The following is a 19,445-nucleotide window of genomic DNA, read 5'->3' on the forward strand; positions in this document are numbered from 1 at the left end:
AAGATATCCCCTGGCACGCAGCTATTCTGAACTTCCCAAGGGAAATAGCCTGGGGCAACATTTCTCATGTGAGCACCTGAGAGCTTGTGAGGAGGAAGATTGGGGGGGGGGGGGGGAGGGACAGAAGAACAGGAGCGGGGAGGGAGGAGGACAGGTGCTGGTGACTTCAGTTGGTGTGGGCTTGCTTTTAGGTCAGTTGAGCTTGGGAAGAGCTCTCCTGGAAGGCTGGGCTGGAATCAGTGGTGCAGAGGAAATGTCTCCCAGCCTGTACCCATGTAAGGGACTGATTGTCTCCTCCTGGCACGCAGATGTGGGAAGGAGCTGTGTCCGGCTGGGGATGGAGTGAGGCCGACCAACAGCCCTGTGCCTGGAGCAGAGCCTCGTGCTCCTCCTGGTGCTCCTGCATCTCCCTTCCTCAGCTGTCAGCAAACATCTGCGAACTGCCTCAACAAGATATGCCTAATCCTCCTCTTGTGGTGGTTCACGCTGAGTCTGGGCATCTACAGCTGGGCTGTTTATCAGTTACTTGATGCGAGATACATGTTTTGCAGAGTCTTGTATGAGGGTCAGCTCCAGTAAATAACCTGTGTCAGCTTGACATCTCAGGATAGATTTTTTATATAAAAGCAAATTCAAGGAGCGTGGAGAACTTCAGCATCAGATTACATGAGTTGCGCTAAAAAAAAGCTACCGCATTTGAGGATGAATTGGGTTTATTTTGTTTTCAAAAATTGGAACAATACTTAAAAGTTGCATAGGTAGTCCTAAATTTTATGCCCTACCTCTTCTGTGTGTAGTTGTGGCCATGCGTTGCCCTCTCCCTGGAATCACTTGCTTCATTCACTGCAAAGGGTGAACTTGTCCTGAGCATGGACTGAAGCGCTGCAATCAAGGTGAACATCTAAGGCCATTGCCTAACTTTTTAAAAGGATCTGGAAATTAAGTTAAATGCATGATCAGGACGAAGGAGCTGAGTTTGTTTTAGTTGAAGCTGTTAGAGGCTTCCCTGCAAAACCAAGTTTTTTTTTTTTTTTCCTTTTATTATTTTATTCCCATGCCTGCTGTGTGCCATCAAGCAATCTGTTCGAGCCAACCTCTCCTGCTGGTCAGTACTTCTATATTTGTCTTTAGTGCTCAAGTCCCAGTTCTCAAGGCTGATTTCCAGAAGTGCTGAGCACCAGCTGATGTGCTTTGAATAAAGTTCCTTAAAAAAAAAAATAAAAAAATCAGCTCCTTGGAGGAGATCCCTAGATTGGAATTGCTACAGATGAAGGAATACCAGCCTTGATCTCACGACAGCACCACGTGTGGTCATCCTCGAGTATTTCAGCAAAGGGCAGATAGGAAAGGCGCAGCAGGATCTCCTCTGCCCAGCATCATCTGCGCAGCCTTGTGGGGCCGGTTCCTCGGTGTGGACCATCCTGTTCACCCCAGGAAGGGAGGCCTTGGGGACGGGGGCTGTTTGTGAGTGAGCAGTTACCCTGGCATTCCTGTGTGCACACAAGAGGACTTTGCCTGCTCAGCCTTAACTCTGGTGATTCCAGAACTAGCTCAGAACTTCGCTTTTGCCTTTCTCCCCTCCTGTAATGCTCGTGTTTGAACACCAGAGCTATTGCTGCTTCCGAGCCCGGAGGTGTTTGCCCTGGAGATTCAAGCTGATCTCATTTTTTAGCAGCTTCAGCGCTGGCACATAACAACTGGGCACAGAGGCTGCTCACAGCTGGCGTAAAAACTGAACTGCTCCAGTTGTAAACGAGATGAGAAAAATCATATGCCTGGCTGTGTTCCCAGAGAAATGATGTGTTTCCCTGACAGAGGCAAATTGTTATAGGTACCTTTTGTGTTTGACTCCAGCCATGCTGGACCGGTGCGCGTTTGAGCTTTGCCTTGCAGCTGGTTGGAGCTGGGCTCCCCTGGAAAAAGCATCCTGGAAAATATCCTGCGGCTCTGGCCTAAGAGGTGTGTGTAAAACCCAGCAGGGCTGTCAGATGGGTCCTTCGCCTGCCCTTCTGGCACATACTGCCCCTCGCTGCCCCCAGTCTGGGATCTGCCTGGCCCTTGCTACATACAAGCTGACTCAGGCCAGCTTGCTGGAAAGCTGCTGCTTCTCTTGCCCTCTCCCAGCTGCAAACAGCTGATGTAAATGATTTTCTGTAGCATGTAGTCACCCGTGTCTGGTCATACCTGAAGGTCCAGTCGCCGCCTTCGCTCTGTCACGAGCTTGGTAGCATGACTCGAAGTGGGGAGCGCGTGCTGATGCTCACAGCGTCTCTCATGGCAGGTGGCAGCACCCAGATGTGGCTGGGGGCACTCAATGGGACGTTTCTCCTGTCTCCCAGTGCCGCCTTGGGTTTAAGGTCAGGTCTTAAAGGCAAGCCTCCACCCTTAGTTATTAGTTTAAGAAATGATGGGGTTCTCACCTCTGTCCTCTTCCCTCCAGTTAAAACCCATGCACTGTCTGAAGAAACCGAGCTGGGTATGATTAACACCTTTACTCTCCCAGCGCAGCTCTGTTCATGGGACCGTGTTTGCTGTGGATTAATGCACCTGAAATCAACCACGGCAGGGCAATGTGTGCTGACACAAATTCGTTAAGCTGCGTGGAGCTGGGGCCGTTATCCCTTCTGACAGCGAGGTCACCCTCGCCAAGGGCAGCAGCACCGAGCCCTGGGTAGCTGGTCCTGCCAGCGGGGAGCTGAGCCTGAGCTCTGAACAACTTGGGTTTGACAGAGCCCCTTCTCCTCCCGCGCCGTCTTCATCTTCTTCGGCTGCGTCTTACTCTGATAAGGTCACTGGAGCTGCAGGATGGAAATCAAATCTCCCTCCAGAGCCTGATTCACTCCTAGTACTGCAGTCGCTCCTCTCCTCTTTGCTGTGACACCGCCTCTGGGAAAGCAAAGCCAGCCACCCACTGGCCTCAAAGGGCCCCGCTAGGAGCCACTGGTAGGAGGGGCAGCGTCCCATGGCCCCAGCACACCTGGGGGTGCGTCTGGGGGTTCCTGCCCATGCAGCTCCCTCCACCTGCACCTCATTCCCATAAGTTTGGCAGGGAGAGGGGTTCCTGGGATGTAGGGCTGCATTTAGCACCAAACGTGACGTGATGAAACTTCAGTATCTATATAAAATACACTTTTTTTTTTTTTAATGAGGTGGTACAGAGCAGTTCATACAAAAAGAGAAGAAAAACGGGTGCTCCCCACCCCTTGTTCATAAAGCTCTGTGACAAACGGCCTGTGCCCCCCCAGCCGGGAATGCCAGGCTCAGGGCAGGGGCTGCTCACCCCCAGACAACCACAGGCAGCCTCCCCAGGCAGGGCAGCGCTGCTCCGAGGGAACAGTGCCCATACCCGAGCTGCTCCTGCCGTGAAACCAGCAGGCAGGGGGGACCTCCTGCTGCTTCGGCAGATCACACACAGCCCCTTTCTCAAGGCAAGCCCATGCCTGGAGATATATCTGGATGCTGTGAGTGCAGTGTTCCCCTCGGCAGAACTGCAGCTCCAGGCCAGCCGTGCCATCCCCTGTGGTCCACTGTGGGTGCAGTTAGTGCAGCTCGGGGCTGGAGCCATGTCCTGAGCCTGGGGTCCTGGTTGATGAACACCCCAAGACCAGGAGATGTTGGCCCCGACAGCTGGGTGCTCAAAAATCCCGGCAGCTCTTATGAGCAGCAGCAGCCAGGGTCTCCTGCCCACCTGCTCTCCTAAGGCAAGAGCTGCCCGGCGGAGCCCTCTGCCTCTCAGGGCACACTGCTCCACCATGGCCATGAGACAGGCAGGGCCACGGGGACGTGCGACACGTGTCTGAGCCGTGCTGGCCACCCCTGCTGTCCCTGGAGCTGGAGGGAGTCACACAGGGCGTCCCCAAAGGCGGCCCTGTCTCCTCTCCTCCCGCAGCCCTGTCCCTCGCCGTGTCCCTGCCACGGGCAGTGTCACCGCAGGAGCAGTGCCAGGGGCAGGAGGAGCAGCGTCAGAGAGACGGAGAGCTTGGCAGCGCCGCCGCAGTCCTGGGCGTTTTCCTGGGGGACAGAGAAGACAAGGTATCAGCGTGCGTGCTGCCATGGTGGCATGGTGGGAGTGTGCCCCTCGCTTTTGGGAGGGAGAGCAGGGGCTGCAGAAGCTATGTAGCACAGCCTGAAGGAAGGCGTGCTGAGGGATGGTTTGAGGAAACCCAAAAGCCCACCACCGCTGGAGCTCAAGCCCTGCCCAGGTGTCACTAGTGTGATGTCTTCCTGTGAGGAAGCCCCTTGGGGATCCACCAGGCTGCATCTTGGGATGGGCACAAAATAGGCACAATGCATGCAGGAAGAGGGGACGTGTGTGCACAGCCACGGTGCCCAGGGTGGGGGGAAGCCCAGCCCCTGTGTTCTCCCGCCTGCCACGATGCCCTGTGGCCGCACCTCGGGGTGAAACGCGTGGCACGTGTCCGGGCGCCGCCTCAGCTTCTGGGAGCGCATCCGGTCGCACTTCACGGAGGCGTTATGTGCGGGGCAGTTAAGGACACGGGCAGGTGAGAAGGAAAGGGCACAAGTGCCGCACACAGAGATGGGGCCCTGGGGCATTTCCCCTGGGGAAATGGACAGCCTCGGGGACAGGGGAGGACCGGGGCCGGGCAGCCACCTCCCAGCTGCGGTGCTGCAGGTACATGGGCTGGGGATGCCGCTAAGTGCTAGAGAAAGGCAAGGAATGGCCGGCAGCTACAAATGGCAAAATAGCACGGAGCTGGGGGCTGCCCCGTGGTGGGAGGCTGGGCTCCAGCAGCAGGACTGTTGCCTCCTCTCCCTCACACTGGCTCCATTCCCCTGCCTCCTGGCTGGCCCACAAGCCAGGCTATGCCCTCCACCCCTTTCCCTGTGGGAATTACCACATGCTTTCCACCCTAGCAAACCCAGAGCCCCAGGGCAAGCAGAAGGATATATTTGACTTCTTTCGCATCCAGCAGGACAGGTGGGAAGATGTTGCAGTCGCAAGCAGCATCTGTGACAAGGAGCAGCAGGTTGCTGCTGGCAATCTGCTGTGCCACAAACATCCTGTGGAAAAAAGAGCGCACCAGAGAAATCGCAGCCCTCCCCGGCATGGCCCTGGCATTGCCTGGCCCTGTTCACCCTAGCAAATAAGGCCAAAGGAAACAGAGAAGCTTGGAAGGGGGTATCAGCAGAAGGCAGGAGAGGAGCAGTGCACACCTTCCTGTCCTCAGGAAGCGCCCAGCTGGCTCAGTACAACTCTGCACAGCAGAAAAGCCAAAATCGGAACCAAAAACCCAACCAACCAAAAAAACAAGCGAAACCCAGTAGAGGCCCTCCCCAGGCACACCGGAGTGGGGCAGCACGTCTCAGAGGATCATGTGTGAGAAGGCCTGGCTTCACGTGGAGGTGTGCCAGTGCCCGGCCAATGTGTATGTACACATGTGCGTGCAGAACATGAGGCTGTGTGCACACTGTGATCCTCAGGGGGCAGAGTTCTGCTAAATTTCATGTTAAGTGAGAGACAAATGGAGGAGCTCGGTAACATCATGCATTACACCTGCGTGACAGGACTGGCTACCTGGTGCTTAGTCTCCCTGTAAAGCTTCAGTTTGCAGCCAACAGTTTGTCTTTCCCTTCCCCTCCCCATGAGACAAACAGAAAGTCCTGGTGATGGGCACGTGCAGGCGAGGATGTTCCTGGATGCAAGCATTTGCCCGAGGGCATCCATGTGAGGGCCTGCACGAGGGGCTGCAGGCTGTGTGGGAGCTGGAGGGCTCCTGTGGGCAGGGCAGAAGGGCAGCCACGTGTTTTGGCCACGTGTGCAGCTTTGTGCATGAGTGTGCACGCACGTGTGCGTGAGTGGGCAGCTCAGGTGTGGCTCTGCACACAGGAGGCTGCTGTGCCCGTGGCCACGTGGTCGCACTCATTGTCCTATGTCACCCCCTGCCTGATGACTCATTTGTGTCTCTCCTGTTCCTGCTCTCAGCCAAGGAAGAGGGCTTCTGGATCAGGCTGTGGCCATAGAGGTTTGTGAGGCTGCCCTGACCACCCCAACCACTCTGGAGAACTGCCCTATTTCCCTGGGTGCTCACTGTCCAGCCTCTCCTAGCTTCCAGGGCTCTTTGTATTCACTAGAGGTGAATATGAATCAGGCCATGTGTCCGCTGGGGCAAGGCACTGACCTGTGCCCCACAGCAAGGCAAGGTGAGCCGCTGGTTTGTGCAGTGACAGTGTAAGGCACAAACAGGTCTGCCTGGGGCAGGCGACTGCTCTGGCTCTTCCCAGAGGTTACAGCACCGACACAGCTCCCTTTGTCACCAAACCCGCTCTCTGCTCTCTGACAACGCACAGCAAGGCCCATTTTTCATAAAGCAGTGCTGACTAGCACAGGCTGTTTTCTTGACCTTTAATTCTTTCCAGCAGTCGGTCCAAGACCCAAGGCAGGTAAGGCTTTTCTTTTCTTTATGAGGGATTCCAGTCAGATCTGTTTGGCCTCCTCTGTGCGGGTCTACGTAACAGCACGTTAGGAAAAGCCGGACCAGTGGAAATTTCATCCTCCTTTCACCCTTCCACGCATGATTACTGATGGTGCTACGCAACTGCTGAAAATGGCCTCTTTTCACAATGACTTTTCTGTTAGTTTTGACTGCTCATTCTCTTAAAATGAAAATGGAAAGTAAAAAAGGTTCCCCTTGTTTTGCTTTCTTTTGGTTTAACACTTCTTTTTTTCCCCTAATCCCTCCTTTTTTTTCTGTAGAAAAACAGAAAAGAGGGAAAATAAAAAGGGGAAAGGAAAGCTGAAAGCATTGCGAAAAGGAAAGTTTTCTAAGGAGAAAACTTTTGCCAGAAACGTGAAAAAACAGAAACAGCTCCTTTCTGAAATCTGCGGAATGGAAAAGAGACTTTCTCTTTTTAAACACTCTCTCCCTCCTCCTGCAGCCACCTCTGCTTATTAACAGATGGCTTTAATTCTTCCTTCTCTATCGAGAAGCCGTAACGTGGTTGTTCTCCCTTTGTGCTGCCCCCAGCCCAGGACACGGGAGGCACAGCAGCAGGTGACTCTTCTTGGGCTGTGACCAGGCTGTGGTGCCGGCGTGGCCTGGTGCCTGAATGAAAGGGAAGCTGTAATTCTTACTTTTGGCAGTCTCCGCACTCGATCAGCCCGTTGGTCTCCTTGATGGCCGGCTCGTACACAAAGACGGGGTACTCTGTGTCACAGGGCTGCAGGGTGTCGTGCTTCTTGTGCTTGTGAGCTGCGGCAGGGACAAGAACAGGCAGGGTGAGAGGACCATAACGGGGACATCTGCCCTGAGACACGGGACTTTAGCAGTGCTGACAGAGGGGCTCGAACAGGGGCAGGTGCTTACCAGGGCTCAGAGGAGCAAGGAGCAGCACCACGGAGCGCTGTAGTGATGCTGGCTCCCACTAGGTGGTGTGGGAAAACCAGGCTGTGCGAGGAGTGCTCCTGCTACTCCCCATCCCTTCTCCCTGCAGAAACCGGGGTGTGGGGCCGCTGGGGGGGGGGGCTACCACACCTGCTGCCTTTCAGAGTCCCTCCTGAGTCCCTCCTGCCTGCCCTGGCACTGGGTCATGTATTTTTGTACACGTCAGGTCCACGCACAGGCTGGTCCTCGGTGCCTGTGCTTGGAGATCTGCACTGGTGGGGATGCCCTGTGTTCAGAGGGCACATGGAAAATCCTTCCCAGACACTACCAATGAGGGTGCCCCCTCTCGCCGGTGAGGCCTGCCAGCCTGTCTAAAACGGGTCTGCAAATTAATGCAACCTCACGCGTTCCCACTTCTCCGTCAGCCTCCGACCTTTTCGGAGTCCTCTGACGCTTCAGAGAGATCCCATGGCAGGCAAACGGATGGGCTGAAAGCGTGTCGCATCTTTAAAAAGAAAACACTGCCAGCAGACAGGGCTGGCATGCGCCCACAGGGGAACAGAAGGTGGCTGTGAGGGCCTGGCCGAGCCTTGGCGAGCGCGCGGGGCTGGCTGTGGCAGGGAAGGATCCTCTGCCAAGGCAGAGCCACTGCCTTGCTGCTCCCCAGTCACACTCTGTGGGGCTCCCACACTAATTTTGGGATGAGGGTGAGCTGAACTGCCTCGCTGAGCCTCCCTGGAGAAGCAAGGGCATCATTTCTAGGCATTCAGCAAAGTCCTCCTTGCCTCGCTTGATCGGGCCAGCCGGCAATTATTTTCTGCAGTTGGAGGTAGCAAAGGCAGCTCCTGCCTCCGTGGCACACAGGGGAACGTCTCCGATCGAAATGTGAGGCTTTGTTGCTAGGGGAGAAGCGGCTGCAGCGCAGACAAGAAGCATGAGGACTGTTTCCACACCAGCTGCAGGCGCTGGGCACAAAGGCCTCACCTCACGGCCCCCAGACCCAGGGGCTGCAGTCCCCCTGACCTGGGGACCACCAGTTCGTCCCTTGCAGCTGCTGCAGGGAATATTGGTAGAAAAATGCAGCCACAGAGGTTTTGATCAGTCAGTGTGTGGTAAGAAGGCATCGAGAGGGCGTTCGTGGTCCTGAGGGGTAAGGTCAAGGCCTCACCAAGCGCTACGGACGCCTCTCCCCTCACAGTGCTGAAGTGCACAGGAAGAGGAAGGCACACCCCACGGAGCTCGCTGTCTGCACAATGGGGACTACGCGAGAGACAAAGGCAGGATGATTTTCCCTGGTTCTTCTCTCTGCCTTGGCAATCCAGAGACATAAGGCATTCATCAGAAGCCAGGGGCTGCAGCCCAGCCTCCTGTCTAGTGCCCTCCCCGGGTGGATGTGAAGGGGATTTAAACACCTCCCTGCAGCACAGAGCCCCTGTGGCTGTGTCTTGTGCTCTTCTCCTGACCTTTCTGAAAACACCCCCCACGAGGCAGCCTCCTATTTAAATCCTTTCACGCTGTAGGAACCACCTCTCAGCACCATGTTTTAGTTCATTGTTCGCCAATCCAAAAGCACAGAGGGCTTGATTTCAGCATCAAGATTCAGCACTCCTCACACTACCTTCATTCATGCTCTGATGACAAAAGCTACCAGTGCTTTCCAGCTCAGAGCAGCTACTGGATGACCATAAACTGGCCAGCGAAGTTCCTGAAGGACTAAAGGCGGTTGAAGAATGGGATGGGAGCCCTTTCCTTCAGCCTTAATTTGCTGTACTAGTGGGAAAACAATGCTTTAACTCCGTAACCTGCAGCCAGACTACCACGGGCACAGCCCGTCTTAGGGACATGCGTGTGGCAGGACCCCACATCCGTCCTTGAGCCATGAGCTATCACGGTCCCGCTGTGTCAACCTCTGGAATCTCATGGTGGTGTTGACCAGGGCTGTCACAGCAGCAGACATCTTTTGAGGCAGGCTGTGATGTTTCTTTCTCAGAAGAACAGCTGTGATGACCACAAAGGTGACCTGAGAAGGGGGGTCTTAATGAGAAGGCAAGTGAAGAAGATGCCCAACCACCAGGGCACACCTGGAGCCTCGGCAAGCCCAGCCCCGCTCACAGGCCCAACCTACGCCAGCCCTGCTTCAGCTACCGCACAGGACCAGGGAGGTAAGAGACGGGAAGTGCACCGGGGCTGGACCCTGTAGGGGCTCTTCAGCCCCTGGCAGTGTGGGCTGAGTCCCTCACAGGAGCTGCGTTTCTCTGCAGCCTTTCACAGACGCCAGCAATTAGACTGGCTCTGGGTTAACCTCATCACATGCACTACGCGGTTAAACTGGCACACGTCCCCTGCACAGACCATCTTAAATCAGTTTCTTGGCACAGGCTAAATGAAAATAAGCCACTTTAAAATCCCTGACTTCTGCACGGAGACAAGACCTGAGACAGAGATTATGCTTAAGCCCACTGCCACTTAATTTGCCTGGAGGCAATGCAGCTGCAGCAGTATTCAGGAGCTCAGAGGAGCCCGGCAGCATGCACACCATCAGCAGCTCGCTGGGGCTGAGCCTCTGCGCACACAGGCTGGACATCAAAACCTTATCAGCAGCTCTGAGAGTCTGGTGGTCAGGGATTAGTAAACAGTCTGAGAAGCTGATAACAAATTGCAAACTTTATAGCAAAGTGTGAGTTAATTCCTGGCTGTCATTGCTACCATCTGCACTTCCAGAAAGACTTTGTCAGACAGTTGGCAACCAATCCTTCTGAGTAGCAAAGGCAGCCGCTGCTCCTTGCTGCACACAGTGCAGCCCAGATTGTGAACTCTTTCCCACCACCATAAATCATGAATATCTGCACCGAGTCAAAGGATTTACTCAGGTACGGATGAGACAAAATCTGCCACTGACAAATACAAAACGGAGATTTCAAATGACTATCCTCTGTGCGCTTTACCATGCAGTCAGAAAGAAACTTTTCTGAGCTCCAGAATTCTAGAAATATTCCTTTCTAGGCTGCGTGCCTTGGCTGGAAGTGTTTCTGGCTTAATTAAAGGCCTTCAAATCTGTGGTGATGTCCATAAAAGCAGAAGCCCTTACAAACACAGAGGGGAAAGAGATGCTGAGAGCAGTGAAAAATCTGTGGCAGCAAACGTCTTCTCACCATCTCTGAGAAGCAGATTTGCATGAGGACTGCAATCTGAATCAATCGTGCCCATACTCCAGTGGCAAGCCTCACATTTCCAGAAAGCACGAGAATTTGGGAAGCAGAAATAGGACCAGTGCTGCAGAGCCGGAGGTGCACACAGCAGGGGTGAACATTAGATCCCCAACTGTTAATTCCTCTGTACATAACCTCAAATAAACATATACTTAGTTTCTCTCCCAGAAAATGTCTCCTCTCCATACGTTTTGCATTCGCCAGCCTTGGCAGGCAGTCAAGAAAATGTTAACATCCCTGGCAAAAATCTTCAGCCTGTTCTTAACAACACGTGCAACCCATTCCCTCCAGCCCCAATGGTTTCCTTCCACTCTGCCACTCCCTCCCCCACGCATGGACCCTTGTTTCTTCATCTACAGCCACACTCTCCTCGTCTTCCTCTTCTTCACACAGCAAGGCACATTCCAACTGTCTATTTCTCTATCTCTGTCTCACACATACGTCTTGCTGGGCAGAGAGCAAACCAGTGAACACGAGCTAGATATGGAAGCAATGAGATACAAACACAGCCACAGTCTGGACTCTGTCTGGAGGGATTTCTAGCTTGCCTGCAAGAGTGGATTTATGAGCTACAGCACATACTTATCAGTTAAACTGCTTGAAAGTAATTCTCCATTATCCTGGAGCTGGGCTGGTATTCATCAGAGGGGCTAAGCCATGGGGTGTGGAAAAGAAGACTTAAATTGCCTCTGAATATCTGAAGACAACAAGACCCAAACAGATTTTTCTGCAAGAAGGCACAAGTTGCTTTTGGTTTTGGTGTAACGCCTGAAAAGATGGGGGCAGCAGGGAGCCAGAGTGAAGGAAGAACCACGTTAGAGTGGCTAACAGCCCATCTGTGCTATAGCCACAAGTGATGGTCTTGTTTGGGGCTGTGGTCACTAAGGAGGCTGGTGTGTCCCTTCTTGTGTTGGCCTCTCAGTGACAGACCTTTAACATCACCAGCTCAGCGAGCTAAACCAGCAACAGCATCTCCTGATTCCCTGCAGTGCAGGGAAATAGAGCCAGGCACTGCCATGCAACCATGACACCCTTCTCTAAGTTCCCCACTGTCCAAAAGGTGGAAAATTGTCACTCCTAGCCTGGGATTTCTAGCTAGACCCTCCTCTTTTGGCTACATGGTGGTTCTACTTACAGTGATGGAAGACAGCCTTGGCTGGAGGAGCAGTATGCACACACACACAATGAAGATGGAGCCACATGACAGTTTCACATGATGGCAGCACAGCGAAGAGATGAATTGGCACGCAGCGGGCATGGAGGTGATGCAAGAATGATGAGGAAAGCACAAAAGGAAATGGTGATGAGCAGTGTAGAAGCAAGAACCCCCTCCCTTTTCCCTCACATCTCCTCTAGCAAAAATCAAATCAAATTGCAGCCATCTAGCATCCGTAACAGCTCTCTACAGGAACACCACGCCTGTCTGTCTCCCTCCTGCACTATAGAAGAGCTGTACTTGCTCATCTATCTCTTCCTCACTGATTTCTGCATGGGGACACTCCCTTCATCCTGATACAAGTTAAAGCAGCATCCAGGGCCACACAGAGGAGATCTGCAGCTTCTAGTGCCATGTCTGGAGAGCCTCTTTGGAGGAGGTAAGTAGGATGGACAGCACCCAGACACTGCGCTGGCTCTCTGACTACAAGGACTTCTTGCTCTCTGAAAACAAGTGGTTCCCTGTTACACCAGGAGAACTTAAGGCAGAGGACTCAACCCCACTGTTAGCAGGGAAGGTTCCTCCGTGTCCACCCACTCAAAGTACCATTAATGCTGAATAGTTAGTGAGGAAGCAATAATTGCGTCTACACTGCTACGTAGATGTGCACTCTTCACCTGTCCCTTACAGTCACCTCAGGGCCATTGATGTCCCTCGCCTGTAGGAGCATGTGCCACCACCTCCTGCCTTCCAGAGAGAGTCCAGTGGGAAAGTAAAGGCGTTATTTGAGCCATCCAGCACAACTCAGTGGGATGGCTGAAGAAAAGGGTGCAAGGACGCTGTTCTCAGCTGAACCTTACAGGCTTTCTGGCTAGCTCTGCAGAGCCTGCTGCTCCAGCCCTGCTCTGTCCTGTCCCTCGGGCCATCATCACGAAAGACTGGAAGTCTTTCCAACCGAAGGGCTTTGCGGCTGATAGACGCACAGGGTGGGGTGCTCAGAAAGAAAAACCTCCCCATGTTACCGCAGTTACGCTGAGGAAAGCACACTGAGCTGCACAGGCTTCCCCCTGATGGCTCTGGTGCTTGGGCAGCTTGAAATGGGGTTGGGAGGGAGACAGGTGGTGTTGGGACTTGGAAGCTGGCTTCCAGTGTCCACAGAGAGATGTGATGGGATGGCAGCTTCTTGCACGAGGTTTGGCTTCCCCATACAGTTTCTGCTGCCACCAGCAGCTGTGACACTCACGTGCTAAGGGGTGGCTGGACTCCCGTGTACTCACCGTCTGCCAAGTTGTCTGAGTGCCAGAAGCTACTCATGTTAAACTCCAAAAGGAAACTGTCAAAAGAGCAAGAACAGAGGATGCTTTTTCAGCAGCCTGGAAGGGTGCAGGTGGCAGTGAGATGCCTCCGTGGCCTGGCAAATATCAGCTCTAAAATGTTTATTGTGGATTTTCAGGCAGTGGAAGCCTGAGATTATTTTTTTCCCAGTTTGTTTGTTTTTTGTTTGTTTGTTTTTGTTTTTGGTTGCTCAACGTGACACAGTATGTCTCCGTATCATGGGATCTATATTATGGAATAACTGAGTGGGCTTTTCATGAAGGGCACACTGTCTGGGTACCTCGCCAGTGAAGGGATGAACGTGGCAGCCCTCGAGGCTGAAGCTGGATCCAGTCGTTGTAGACACATCTGAGTGGGCACAGGCGGCTTGCAGGGAGCTGGCACTAGCTGCAAGCCACGCTGAATTATGCTGTGCCAATAAGCTCAAGGCCCAGGATCTGGGTCTTTTCAGCCTCTCAGGCTGAGATGCTCAGGGTCAGGGTTTCAGCCTGGGCCCAGCAAGCTAAGCAGCTTTGGTCCCAATTTGAGCTTGGTCCTAATTTGAGCTCTAACTCTTATTCCCACCCCCCCAGTTTGAGGTGAGCCTGAATCCAGAGCTCGATACAAAGCATTCCCTCTCCTCCTCTCTCTTCTCCCTTGCCTGCCACTCAGATCTGAGCTTCCTGGCTTCCTCCTGGCAGCCCTCGCCCCTGCGGAGGATTCGCATACCGTGGGCGAATGAGACAGGGAGGAGGACGCAGCATCGAGGACCTGCACGGGGCCTCCAGAGACCCAAGTCCTATTTCTGACTCTGCTGCTTTGTACTGAGTGACTTCAGGTAAGTCCCAGACCCGCTCAGGGCCTCTGCCTCTGTGTTTGTGAAATGGGAATAGTAATAGCTTTCTGCCTCCCGGGAGCGAGGCACCGGGCTGAATGTCACAAAAAGGCTGACAGCAATGTCCTATGTGGGGGCCTCTGCTCATGGCCTTCTCGGCTCTCACCCCGGCTGGTCTGAGCCTCCCAAATACCCATATCTTTTTGTACTCACATGAGGAAATCACTTATCAGCCATTTCACTGCAGTTAGAAAGGCATAAATTGGCTGGAGAACAAAAGAAGAAATGAGAAACACCATAAGGACCTGGTCAGAAACTTTATAATTGTTAGGCAGGACCCCACGTTTCAGACAAATTCCCTCCACTACTCAGAGCTCTCCTAAAGACAGGCTGGAAATTCAAGGTCTGGGCATCACTGGAAAATGCTCAAAATACATCAAAAGCCAGCGGAGCTGCCTTGCTGCTAATAATATTTTCTCACCCCTCCCAGTCAGGGTCAGGGAGTTTATGACAAATGCATGAAGGACTTTGAAGATGTAATTGCTTGATGAGTTCTCTCCAGTATGGATGACCTTGAGAGCTCAGAGCAGGAGAGAAATACAGCTAAATGGGACACTACAAGTGTAGGATGCTTTTATATTCCAATTGCAAGTGGTGTTTCTGGGACAAGCTACAGCATTGTCCAGGAGTTAGTGTTATCTGCTATTGATTGATTATGCTTAACTGTGCTTTCATCCAGCTTTTCCTCAAGATGGCATGACTTCTATCATTTTTCTTCTTTTCAGCTACAAATTGGAAATCCAGCATAGTCCCAGGGCCAGTTACTCAGCAGAGGATCCTGCTGGTTCTTCTCTTGGTAACCATGGCTGAGTTTCATCTCTCCCTCTCACAAATCACTACCATGTCCTCGAACCCAAAACACATGCATCAGTCACAAGAGAATGTTCAATTACTGCTAACTGGCTTATCTTCAAAATAAGTCAGCAAATAGTAAAATGGTTGGGGATGTGACTGATTTTTCCTTTCAACAATGTATATGTAAAAATGGACTTCTTCCTTTTTGAAGATTTTGCTAAGAGGGTGAAGAGAGAGGTGAAGTTTGGAGGTTCACCCTTTTATTCTCTTCCCTGTTCACCTGGTTTTGGTAGCTCATATTTTTTGACTTTTTTTTTTTTTAACGAAAATTCTCAAGGATATGATCAAGCAAATATTTTAATTAATATCACATTATTTTATCTATCCAGATTCAGTATAGCCATTGCCAAAACTGACATATTGTTAAAAAATGTGAAACATTATTGAAAAGGAATATTTGCTTGAAAATTCTTTTGCTAGAAAAAATGATGATGTCATGCCATAAGATGTGCTTTCAGCGCAACACAAAAAAATGATTGTAACAATAAGAAACAGATCTCTGTTCAGGGTTACTTTAACTAGTTTGAATTGAGCTGAGTTTTGATTAATTACTTAGGTCTGCCTGCTTGAGGTGAGGTTAGGAAGGTAGAGTGGGATTAGATTATCAGTTTGTATCAGAATAGAGAGGTTGTGTTTGGGTGCTGGCAAGCCTTCCCCTCTGACAGTTTGTTCTCTGGGCTACCAGCTCTTCTCAGCAGCTTTGACCCCTCTTTCTGTTACTCCCAGCCCACTCACGCTTCCCTCAGAGGATGACAACTTTCTCCCAGATGCTCTGTTCACTTTCAGGTCAACTCTCCCTCTCGGGCTGCTGAGAAAAACTATGCCCTGTGAAAGTATTTCTGCTGATTTCAGCTGCTAGCTGGTGTCACAGCTTATAGCAGAAGAAGCCTGGCATAGTATGGTTCCTGTCCTCCCCCTGGTCCTTCCAATTTTCATTAAGATCCTACATGCCAATAGAGACCCAAATTGGAAACCTCTGTCAGTGGCCACCACTGCCTCAGAAACCTGCCTCAGACGAGTCTGGACTTTCCCAGCATTTGAAGGCAAACAGCTATGAAGTTTCTGGGGGGAGTATGCTACACCACAGTGTTGGGGATGTCCTAAAAGAAAGCCTCCACCGACAGTCACAGCAGGGAAGGCTGTGTGCAGAGAGATACGTACATTGAGCAGCGGCCGGGCACCGCTGTGGTGGTGGTAGGGTATCTTACACATCGCTTGATAGTCATACATGGTCACCCTAGGATCAAAACAAGACAAGCAAGCAGTCAAAATTGAGCAATGCAACCACCTATGGGGCAACTACGCCAGCCTGCACTGCTTTTTCCTATTTGGGCGCAATTGTACAAAAAAAATTCTGTGTGGAAGAACTAAAGCAGTGGCCTGCTTAAATGTGTCTTGGCTGTTTGACCAGGGCTGGACTGTGAAAAGCAAGAAATACAGGCCTTGGATTAATGTAACTGGGTCAGTACAGGAGGAAATATGTCCCTAATTACAGGTCACGAGTAAAGCAGAGTCTGAAGCTGAAGAATTATAATTGTATCTACCTCAAGTCCCTCTAGTTCCTAATTTCAAGCCACCAGAAATCTGAACTGTCTTTTGACATGCGCTGGGGGAGTGGAGTGGGGTGACCAGAGGTATTTTAGGAGAGAGAGAAATGTTCTCAGCCAACTGCAATGCCAGCTCTGGAGGCCTCTCAGGTGGCCTCTCTTGGAAAGGCTTTCCAGGTGGGAAAAAACCAGGATGTGGGGTGATGATGGCCAAGCACATCAGGGGAGAGGGGGGGCAGCTAAAGGCGCTCTGGATGCAAAGTAAGAGCCACATGTGTCCGCTCACTCATCCTGCCCTGCTTATAGAAGGAGCCTGACATGCTCTGCCCCACACACGAGCTGAGAAAGGAGAAGCACAGAGCAGGGACACCCACGTACTTCTTGAACATGCCCATGTTCAACAGCTGGGTCATTACTGAGCCATCCACTGCACCAAGAAATTTTCCAGTCTGCAAACACAAGAAAAGAAAAAGAAAAAAAAAAAGCAAACAAACAAAAAAGCTGTCAGGTGTAAAATTTCCAAGTCTAGAGTAAAATTTCTCTCCTGCTCCAGCTGATCCAGTCTGTCTAGAGGCCTAATACACACCCCAAATTCTACTTACATGCCTGGATTAAAAGTGGAGTCTGTGGCCCTCTGGACCCATTTGTCTTTCGAGTCAATAACCTCAAATATAGTCCCAACCCTAGATCCAGGAACCACTGCTTTAGAGACTTCTTCAAACAAATGAGAGTTCTGGCTTTCCTGATTACTAAATTATGACAAATCCATTACAGAATTTCTCAGAATCTGCTAACTCCACTGCTTAGTTTACAAGCAATTAAATAAAATACTCATGAATAATAAAAATTAAGATATGAGCTGCCCTCTGTCTCTTCCTGGTTCACAGCAAATAGCTCCCATATGTGACAGAACCACCCATGCAGTCTGCGGGGACGTTTTACTGTTCCACAGATAGGTCCCCAGTCATCTAGCATGCATTAGCAGATGTCAGAGGACTTCATTTTTTGGAGCGGGGCATTTCCACTAAAAAAAAGCCCAAAACCAAAAAACAAAAATTAGGCAAGTTTACCTAAGATCATATGGTAATCATCTACCAGTAGCCTGGCATGGTTATGAGCCTCTTCTAACAGGCCTTAGAAGGTATTCCACTATATAAATCAGTACATAACACCAACTCCCCTTTGAGCATTTGGATTTTAATCATCCCAGACATAGCTGAAGGGATCTGAGCAAGCACTAGCTTTTCTGACTCCTCAGACAAAGTCAGCACTTGATTTTCCACAACCTCCACTCGGCTCGGTGGGATCTTGGTCTTCTAGCTGCCACCCCGCCCCTTGTCCCTGGAGTCCCACCAGAGCAGAGCTTGTAGAAAAACCCTGTAAGATGCCCCAGGGAGAAGGCAGCAGTCCTGAATCTTTTCAGGAGCCAGTTCCCCATCCCAAAGGGTCCCCAGCAGGCAGGGAGTGGCAATTAGCCCCATGCAGCATCATTCAGCTTTCAAGGCTATGGAACACAGGCTACTGATTTAATGCTGCTGCTGTCTCAAATTCCCTACAGGGTTTAAGAGTCTGGACACTAGTGGTGCCACTGGGAAATAAAATCAGTAATTGGATCAAGATAAAGAAGTCATTTGGGAAGAAAAGCAGTGGTGAACTCTCCAAGGTCAGGGGAGGTAACAGCTGGAGAAGATGACAGTGCTGGTGCCTGCCCAAATGTCTGATCTCAGGGGCATGTGGATAATGTTTGTAATTTACCCAAATCCACTATAATGCCATGTTTCTGCCTGTCAGATCTTTCAGAGCTGAGCTTTTTGAAAAACCCATTTTTCATAAGATGCAGGAAAAATAGAACCCAGGAGGGCGATGCTGAGGACGAACAGTAGTTGTGGTACCTAAAGGGTGCAGTTGCCTTTATCTATGGACACGTGATAGGGCTCAGTAAAGCACCTTTGAAAATGCCACGGAAGTCAGTGGACAAAACAGTGACTACTAACCCATACTGAACACACAGCGGGACCTGGCCCCCCAGAGTAGGGAGCCAATACATATTTGCAGTATTTTCCTCCCTTACTTTTCAAGTTTTATTTGCATTTTTTTGGCACAACAAGTTGTTGACCAGGAACCTTTACTGAAATATTCACTGTGCCAGGCAGGTCACCATCCTGACAGAAAAGAGACTGGTTATTCCTTGCTACCTGCCCCCTTTATACGTCTGTATCACCTCGCTGCTACCGTGGTGCAGATTCACTTTGTTTTGTGAGCCTCAGCAGTGCCCATTTTGGCCTCTCTGAACTTATTGTGTAGTGTCTGCAGGATTCACAGTCTCACTTGTTTCTTTTGCCAGCCTGTTATGGGTATGCTAACCAAGATAAATTCAGATGTGAGACTATGGGACTCGCAGATTTTCATTCTAAAAATCCTGTTTTATTCCTCTTCTTTCTTTTCTGTCCCAGCTGCTTTGAGATCAATGATGCTACTTCATGTTCCACTCTTAACTACAACCTCTTGAATAGCCTCTTGTGAGGGACCTTGCTACTGGTTTTTTGAAAAACTGAGATATAGTAGGCCATTCATTCTCTGTTATCATTTTTTGCCGACACTTTCAAAGAACTACAGCTGATAAGACAGATTTTCTACCTTTATAGAAGCTGCACTGCTCGTCCCAGTCAAATCCACCAGGTGTTTTATTATTTTATTTTTAATTACCATTTCAACTTGTTTGTTTCATCCTGAAGTAGGTAATTTCTAGAATCAGATGTACTGCCTTTTAGAAATATGCACGCTGTATTTGTTAACTCCAGTACTACACAATTTCACTGAAATTCACACTTCCGTTAGGAACAAAATGCTTCATTTTCCATTTGTTCTGTAAGCTCATTATTGCCATTGACATACTGCTTTGTAATTTATGAGACTGTTCTCACATGTCACTTTTCGACATCCAAATCCATGGAATTTCATTACTTTGAAATGAACAGGTTTGTGGTGCATTTACCAGAGAGCAGAAAAGTATAGCTAAACCATGCAGTGACCGGTGTTGTTGATTTTGCCCAAGGTGAACAGGATGTCTCATCACAAACTGCACCCCTTGAGCACTCCAGAACTGCTCATGGACGCACTGGCAGC

The 19,445-nt window shown here is 50.9% G+C and overlaps 1 protein-coding gene across 1 annotated transcript in view; it reads right to left on the reverse strand.

Moving 5' to 3' along the window:
* Positions 1–3,130: 3,130 nt before the first annotated feature.
* Positions 3,131–19,445, reverse strand: part of CACNA2D4 (calcium voltage-gated channel auxiliary subunit alpha2delta 4) — a 120,014-nt gene continuing 103,699 nt past the window's right edge. The window contains exons 30-38 of the mRNA XM_035550703.1: positions 16,698–16,768; positions 15,934–16,009; positions 14,071–14,123; positions 12,986–13,041; positions 11,688–11,708; positions 7,094–7,211; positions 4,910–5,022; positions 4,393–4,475; positions 3,131–4,011 (exon numbers count right to left, since the gene is read on the reverse strand). Of these exons, the coding sequence (XP_035406596.1) occupies positions 3,925–4,011; positions 4,393–4,475; positions 4,910–5,022; positions 7,094–7,211; positions 11,688–11,708; positions 12,986–13,041; positions 14,071–14,123; positions 15,934–16,009; positions 16,698–16,768 (678 nt within the window). The 3' untranslated portion in view covers positions 3,131–3,924. The remainder of the gene's footprint in view (positions 4,012–4,392; positions 4,476–4,909; positions 5,023–7,093; positions 7,212–11,687; positions 11,709–12,985; positions 13,042–14,070; positions 14,124–15,933; positions 16,010–16,697; positions 16,769–19,445) is intronic.

Source organism: Cygnus atratus, chromosome 1 (assembly GCF_013377495.2).
Source record: "Cygnus atratus isolate AKBS03 ecotype Queensland, Australia chromosome 1, CAtr_DNAZoo_HiC_assembly, whole genome shotgun sequence".
NCBI classification, from domain to species: domain Eukaryota; kingdom Metazoa; phylum Chordata; class Aves; order Anseriformes; family Anatidae; genus Cygnus; species Cygnus atratus.